General features: G+C 48.6%; 1 protein-coding gene across 1 annotated transcript in view; it reads right to left on the bottom strand.

Annotated features, from left to right (window-relative positions):
- Window positions 1-8,322, bottom strand: part of HEG1 (heart development protein with EGF-like domains 1) — an 83,916-nt gene that overhangs the window by 42,081 nt on the left and 33,513 nt on the right. Inside the window, exons 6-9 of the mRNA XM_010834412.1 lie at window positions 6,391-6,687; window positions 4,145-5,506; window positions 2,062-2,181; window positions 1,315-1,434 (exon numbers count right to left, since the gene is read on the bottom strand). Of these exons, the coding sequence (XP_010832714.1) occupies window positions 1,315-1,434; window positions 2,062-2,181; window positions 4,145-5,506; window positions 6,391-6,687 (1,899 nt within the window). The remainder of the gene's footprint in view (window positions 1-1,314; window positions 1,435-2,061; window positions 2,182-4,144; window positions 5,507-6,390; window positions 6,688-8,322) is intronic.

Here is an 8,322-nt window from a genome sequence, read left to right on the forward strand (position 1 = left end):
CTTTCTTTGGGACTGGAATGAAAACTGACCTTTTCCAGTCCTGTGGCCACTGCTGAGTTTTCCAAATTTGCTGGCATATTGAGTGCAGCACTTTAACACTCAGTAAAACTCACTCTTGCCCAAAGTAGCTCCAAAAGAGTGTTCCTCACATGGTTTGTGAGGCCCTGTACTTCCCCAGTCCATGAATTACTTTCCCTTTAATAAAGGACATCAAATTCGTTACCAAATTGTTTTAGTTTTGTCATTTGACACCACCTTCTTAAAAAGTCTTGATGATCCTCCTCAGCTCATGGGCAGTAGAAATCACACAAATAACAATTTCAAAGGATACAGACATTTGTTCTCTCAAAAAAGCATTTACTAAGAACTTTTTCTGTGTTAAATACAACATTAAGAGATTTAAGATGATTCCAAGTTGTGTCACTGTACCTGACAGTTCCCTTATCCATCTTCGATAACCCCATTCCTCACTTCTAATTTCTTCTAGTTCTTCACTGAACTTGGCATTCTAACGCAGGTTACACACCCTGGGTGCAAGAAAGTTCTTAGGACAAACACAGCCTTGTGTGAAGGAAGAACTGTGGGCTGCAAATCTGGCCTCTCACAAAGCAGTTACAGAAGCTGGGCCACTGGTTACTTTGCAGGGCCTTAGTTTTCACTTGGGTTGTTTGCTTTTTAACCTGTAAAATGGAGATTATATCTAAAACCAACCAGCTTCCTGGACTCTATTAAATTCAAGGTCAAAATGTGACAAATTGTATGATACAATTTTGGCAGTAGCTTTGTAAAAATGTTATCTACCTGTGGACAAGAACATGAAGATAGTTTTTAAAAATGAAAAGTATGTGCGAATATGGTAGGACAATCAGGGTTTTATTCTCTTTTTTCCTCTCCCTAATTTTTTTCCTTTTTTTTTTTACTCTTTGGTTGAACTATCCTTTTGATCTTTTTTTCCCCCTAACTGTAGGGTAAGAACATTAAGCAAATAGTGTTTGCATAAATGATGGCATATTTATGCAGTCACTACAAAGTCTGTATAATATTTTTAATAACATGAAAAATGTTTAAGACATAAAGTTTGTACAAATACCATATGACTTCCAACTGTATAAAAATATAATGTACACTAAAAAAAGACTGCAAATAGAGTGCTACATCTCTGAGTGGTGGAATAATAGTATCTTCTACTCCTATATTCCTTCAGTTTATACCTTGGGCAAATATTGATTTTGATTAGGGAGAAAAACAGTAAATGTTATTTTGCAAAATACATTGTAGTGCAGAGAAAATTCCAAGACAGAAGAGCTCTCTCACCCAAATTGCATATCCCTTTTTCCAGCTGGTACCCCACTGGGCATCTGCAGGTGAAGGATCCCTGAGTATTGTTGCACGTGGCTAGGGGTGGGCAGGGGTTCGAGAGGCATTCGTTCACATCTGTGGAGGAGGGAACACAGGACCACAGTGAGTCTGCAGCAGGCAGCACACTCATAATCTGGTATAAGGAGCACTTCCAAGGGCCAGATGGCACTGGATGCGGAGAGAACCAGAAACGAGTGGACGCCGCACTTGTTCTCAAGGGGCCACCAGTCTACTGAGGGTGGGGGCAGCCAGGGGTACAAATAAATATAAATATAAGGCAGGATTTGAAAGTACAGAGAAAGTAAAGGAGGTAAGTATTTTGATGGGAGAGAGAGTTAAGGACTGTTTCAAATAACATCTGGACAAAGACTGGAAGGACTTTAATAAGCAGATGTGGGTAGGGGGATTCTAGGCCGAAGCACCAGCACAACGAAGGTCAGAGCAGTAAATTGTGGGAGTTTTCAGGGAGCCGTGGGTGGTCCAGGAATGCAGAGTCCACAGAAGGCAGCCGGACCGTGGCGGCCTGTCAATGTCACTGTCTGACATTACTCTGCAGACAATGCATAAGCATTCCAAACTTCAAGTAAGCAGGGTATGAATTTTAAAATCTTACTGCCCTATGTTTTGGAGGAAAAAGGAGCCTATTGCCTGCCTCAGTGTGGCACTACATTATAGACCATCGCAGATGACTTTTCTTCTTACCCACACTGCAGTTGTCCCCTTGCCAGGCAGGTGAGCACACACATCGGTACCCAGGATGTGTGGTGAGATCCACAACGCACTTCCCATCATGAAGACAAGGGTGAGTGGTGCAGCTGTTAACTGAAAACACATTTCCAGAATAGAGCAGTTAATCACACAGCAAAGGTAAAAAGGCAGCTCTAGGTAAATATTTAACTCTCTCAACTAATATTTGATTCTTGCTTATTTCTGTGTACTTGCCCTGAAAAGGCCGTACTACGAAATAGAATGGGTTCCCGGAGGTGCAGAAGAGAAGCGTGGGGACTGGATGCCAGCACTGGCTGTGTATACACAGGCATATTAAACAGCTGGATCCCTGAATACAGGCGCTGGTTCAAATCCGAATGCTGCTTACAGATTCCTGAGCCTGGAAATGATGACATTGCCTTGAGATACTTAACAAATTCTACTTGAAACAATGCCTATTTAAAACACACGTTAAGGGGGACATGACACCTGATCAACTATCCTCCTTGCTCCAAGTTTTCTCTTTTCCAAAGATCTCACACTATAAATGGGTCTCCAAATAACTATGCAGTTGTTCAGAAAAAAGCCTGCAAATGAGCACTCTCTTCACACGGTGTGACCATGAACCCATTTGACTCCGCCAGGCCCCTGCAAGGCCCAGGCCCCACTGTCCTCCTGGACTGCCGGCTCCTGGAGCAGTGACCACACTCTCTGCTTTGGTCTCTATAACTGGCCTTGTCACACTTGTTATACCATAAGTGCCTAATAAAGGTTTCTGACACACACTGAGAAAAATCCAAACTTATAACAGAAGGAGAAAAGTCACCTCCAAGGAGAAAAGTCAGTGGTAGAGTGAGAAAAAGAAGACAAAAATCAAGAGTTCTAGCTCCAGAATTTCCCTGAAGACAAATAGGCCGAACCTGAAGACGGTGTCCTTGCTCCTCATGGCTACTTCAGATATACCTAAACGTGTGCACAGCACCTCTATATCCAAACGCTGCACCCATGGGCTCTGTCACAAAAGACACAGCAACAGCCAGTATCAATCCTCCTCCTACTGGTCTAGTTATCACTGCAGGGGCTGTAATCGGCTTTAAGGGACACCTGTGAATTATGTTCTATCTAATATTGGAATATACTTGGCATCTGGAAATGAAGCCTGTGAGTCCTGAAGCAGGACTGCAAACTCGCCAGAAGCAGCAGCCTGCTTCATCTCCTAGTGGCACTCAGACCACCGGCACGAAGCGGGCACTGATGCATCAGGGCTCTCGGGGCTGCGTGGGCTCTATGGCTGGACCACAAGCTGGATGATGGCTGCCTAGTTGGACCTGCCTCCAATGCCCTCCCCTTCTTCCCGCTTTCCTTCAGTCTCCATTTCACATTTTTATCAATAGAGTTTTCCTTGCCCGAGTCTAGACAAACTAAATATCCAGCAAATTTTGACCTTGATATCAAAGGAGGTACCATCCTACTCCCTATTCCCTGTTCTTAAGTGACAAAGAATCAGGTGGATGGTTTTATTTCTCTTGTCCCAGCAACTTTTACATGGATAGAGATACATAACCTCAAGTGTAATGTCACATAGTCACTATGGGAAAGGTCAGTTCATCGTCTTCTCATTGAACATGTCCCTTCACCCACATTTATCAGCCAGCGCCACAGTCTTAGGGAAATCTCAGGGGATCAAGAGACACTTCCCTGGTGACTGGGGCACCAGCTGACTAACCCAGAAGCTTGGGATTCTGATCTGGAAGCAGGCACTTGCTCGCTCTGTGTCTCAGACAAGTCACGTAAAGCTTCTTGACTCCAGTTTCCCACCCTTCAATCTCACTTCACTAGCCCACTCTGGCCTTGTTAAAGGCATGCTTGAAAAGGTCACGCAATTACGGGGCATTACAAGCTACTCACTACTAGTGTCAACACAGCCAACGGCATCTTCTCCTGTCTGCCCTCTGTAACTCAGGGGTGAGAAAATGGTCACTGGGGCATTCTTTCCTGCTTTAAGTGATTCAACCGAGAGCACTGAGATCACACCAGAGCCCCGAGCAGTCCTCGGCGTGCCACAGCCACGCCCTACCTGCAGCGGGAGGCGACGGTGCTGTGGGCGACCGGGTGCTGCTCCGCACAGTGGAGGTGGTCGATGCGGGAGTTAACACCTTAGCTGTAGAGGCAGGCATGGTTCTGGGGGAAGGAGATGCTTTGAGGAAAGGTGAAGCCAGGCTGTTGTCTTCTATAGGGCCAGGCCCTGCTGTTGATTCTTTGCTCAGAGGGAACGATCTGGTGGCAGCATCTCTATCCACTGGGCTCTCTTCTGTGGTGACAGCACCTTCTGTTGTGACTTGGACCACGAGAATTTCAGGACTGGTTGGCGAGAGCTGAACCACTGTCTGTTCTGTTTCTCTGGCCACTGTCTGTCCTGTGGTGGGGCCACCCGTCAGAGCTGCTGTGCTTGACTGGAGGCTAGGGCTGGCCACAGGAGAATGAGAGGTCTCGGGAGTGGTGGCTGCCAAAGCTGGAGACGTGTGGGCTAAGTCGGTGCTCGTGGCTGGAAGGGTTTGCTCAGTGTCTGTAGAAGTGGAGTAGTCTGTGAAAGGCCGGGGTGAAGGGATCCCCAGAGTAGACATCACTGTTACAGCTTTCGTGGCCTCCGCAGGCAGAGTCTGCAGGCTTGGTGGCTTTGATTCTGTAACGGTGTTCTTGAGGTATGGGCTACTCTGGTTCTTAGGAGGATCTGCCATTTGACTGCTAGGAATAGACGATGCGACTGCTGACATCCGAACTGAAGTCACGGGAGCATCCCTTGTCCTGGGCAGGATGGGGGTAAAAGGTGCATGTGGGAGGGCTGTCTGTGAGTCAGACAGCGAGGCCGGGGCAGACGCCGTCAGGGACACTGACGAGGGTGGAGGCGAGGAGGACAAAGGAGTGGGCGCATCAGGGCTGGACTGCAGGCGGTGAGTGGAGGCCCCAGCAGATGGCAAGGTTGATGAGAACTGGTAGGACTGCGACACTGAGGGCAGGGGCAAGGGTGGCTCCGAGGAAGAAGATGATAATGCACCACCAACAGATTTAGCATCGGTGTCCCGAGGAACCAGAGTGGTCAGCGTATTAAGGGTGGGTGTGTGAGACGGAGAGCTGGCCGTGGACAGAACCAGCGCCCCAGTGGAAGGCTGAGCATGTTCTCCTTGGTGGGATGAGACGTTACTCCTCTCGGTCTGAGCCTGAGAAGAGGGAGAAGAGTCTGAACTCAAAGAGCTTGAGATCTTAACGGAAGAGGTGGAAGTCTCCCTTCCATCCCAGGATGAACTGTTGTCTGTAATGGACAGTAGTGTCCGTTCCCCTTTGGTGAAAGGAGATGAAGCACAGGTATAGTTCGTGTGTTCACTGGAGGTCCTGCAATCAGGATCTGTGCTGCTCGCTCCATCGTAGCTAATCCCAGTCACTGCCAAGGGAAAAAAAACTGCAGTTAGGCCAATCAGACAGGCATCTGTGAACCTGCACTCTGAGACAGACTTTCAGTGTCTGGCCCGTGAACCGCCCCCCGGGGAAGAGACACTTTCTCTGGAGAGACTGTACAGGGAGGCAGCCAGGGTCTGAATGGACCTGCCCTCCTGTGAAGAGCATAGTGGCAGCATTGGAAACGGTAATAAGAGAGAAGTGGGGCCCCAAATAATAGGGAACAGGTCCAAATTCCTTCCACAGACCTTTTTTTTTTTTTGATAAAAGCAAATTAGTATCTGAAAAGCTCTTAAGACCCCAAATAGAACAATTGTTGTGCCTAAATGGAAAAAGGAAAACCCTCCCAACTTTCCATTCTGTATAATGAGATATTTCTTTCCCAGGAGATTGGCCTCAGCCACAACCCGGCCGGGCTCCTTGATTGCAAGCATCCTGGCGGACAAGCAGTGCCAATGTCTCGGGTAAGTGTGGGGGAGGAGAGGGGTAGGGAGGTGGGAGAACCCAGACAGTGCTCTTCACAGGGAGCTGGTAAGACACTTTCCGGGTTGACAGCAAACTCATTCTAGAAAGTGAAGGTGAAAATGTCATGTCAGACAAGTCACTCAGTCATGTCTGACACTTTGTCACTCCATGAACTATAGCCCACTGGGCTCCTCTGTCCGTGGGATTCTCCAGGCAAGAATACTGGAGTGGGTTGCCATTTCCTTCTCCCAGGGACCTTCCCAACCCAGGGATGGAACCCAGGCCTCCTGCATTGCAGGCAGATTCTTTACCATCTGAGCCACCAGGGAAGCCAAAATCATCCTAGCACCACAAGCAAATTGACAGATATGCCGAGGTAACATGCAAAGAGATCCTGCCCATCACCTCCATGCCCTCCGAAGGTCCTTGTGGCCGCCAGTGACCCCGAGACCGGGCGGGCGTCCCCAGTCACCGTCATGTTTCCCTGCTGTGTGGCACTCTCCATTTCTCCAGTTGTCGCCATCGATCGCTCCACATCCCCGGAAGTCGTGCTACGGTTGGTGAGAGATCGAAGTGTGCGCTCCCCAACTCCAGCGAACGTAGCCGAAGTGTGCGGGCTGTGGGTGCGGACTCCAGGCACTCCCCAGGAAGCCCCCTCCTCAGCTTTGGTACCAACACCCAGCTCAGGACTGTCTTCGGTGGCTACAAGAGGACAGGAAAGAGGAGGGCTGGTCAGTGTGGTGTACAGCGGGGCTGTGTGAACCACAACGCTGTCCTCCGCCTTCTCAGGGTCTTTGTCTGAAACTGACGAGGTGAAAACCCAACCTGTGTGTTTTTCCTGCTAACATAGCAGTGACTGAAACCTCCGGAGGCAGTGCGGGATCAGCACTGCTGTTCACGGGACTTAGATTTAGGATAAGTTTCATTACTCCAGTGAACAGGGTCGATACAATATTTCTTCTTGGTGATACATAATAAACAGTGTTTATGTCAGGGAAATTGGTGGCAGTGGTGGGGGGAAGTGAAAGTGAAAGTCGCTCAGCTATGTCCGACCCTTTGCGACCCCATGGACGAAACAGTCCACGGACTTCTCCAGGCCAAAATACTGGAGTGGGTAGCCTTTCCCTTCTCCAGAGGATCTTCCCAACCCAGGGATAGAACCCAAGTCTCCCATATTGCAGGCAGATTCTTTACCAGCTGAGCCACCAGTGAAGACCTAAGTGGGCAAAAAACTAACCCTGCTGGAGCTTCCCACCTGACAAGACCGGGGAGGGAGGCTGGTACTACCCTCAAGGCTTCTACCTCCCAGTGGGACCAGTGACAGCTGATGGATGCAGGCCCGCCATGCTACAGTGCTGTTATTCTACAGGGCAGCTCCTCACCCTAGCACCTAGTGAGAAACGGCATCATGGTTAGAGGTTACGGGTGGGCTTGGTTTTTTTTTTTTTTCTTGGTGGGACTGAATAGGAATAGGTGACACATGACTAAATATCCTTTTCCTTTTTTCTTGGGTATATATTTTATGCTATAAACTTAAAGAATCTTAGAGTATTATCAAATAAATCCTTCTTTTCAGAAATGAGGGAAATGAGGACCAATTCTTCTTGGCCTAACTGCTTCATAATCTGGATCTAATGAGAAAAACGGCACTTTTCTGATTCTTATTCCAATTCCTAAGTCAGTCTAGTCCTTGAGAAACCTACCTTGGTGGAAAATGGATGTAAAGCTGAGTATAAGGTCAGTTCACTTCATGATGCTTAGTGTTAAGTGGCTTCGGTCGTATCCAACTCTTTGCAACCCCATGGACTGTGGCCCCCCAGGCTCCTCTGTCCATGGGATTCTCTAGCCAAGAACACTGGAGTGGGTTGCAGTGCCCTCCTCCAGGGGCTCTTTCCAACCCAGAGACTGAATCCACGTCTCTTACATCTCCTGCAAAGGTAGGTGGGTTCTTTCCCACTAGTGCCACCCAGGAAACCCTCACTTCATGACAGGTTTGTGTGGACTGATCGGCAGGGATGAACACGGGCACAGGCACACACAGGGAGCTGGGGCAGCACCAGGAAAGCCAGGACCTGGTTGCAGATGTGATCTGACCCTCACGGGGGGACTTAAAAGAGACCCACGCAAAGTCCACCAGGAGAAGCTGGAGAGCTGAGCGTACCTGACCACAATTTCCCTGACAAGGAGGACAGGCCTGCGATGATGTTACACAAAATGTAGGCCAACCACCCCTCTCAGGCTGACAGACTTAACACAGGGGGAAGTCATGCCCTGAAACAGAGGGGCTGCACCTGAACTCAGAGGAAGGGAGGAAGAAATCTGAAAGCTGTACGGCAG

The sequence above is a fragment of the Bison bison genome, unplaced genomic scaffold (genome assembly GCF_000754665.1).
Source record: "Bison bison bison isolate TAMUID 2011002044 unplaced genomic scaffold, Bison_UMD1.0 scf7180017864032, whole genome shotgun sequence".
In the NCBI taxonomy this organism is placed as follows: domain Eukaryota; kingdom Metazoa; phylum Chordata; class Mammalia; order Artiodactyla; family Bovidae; genus Bison; species Bison bison.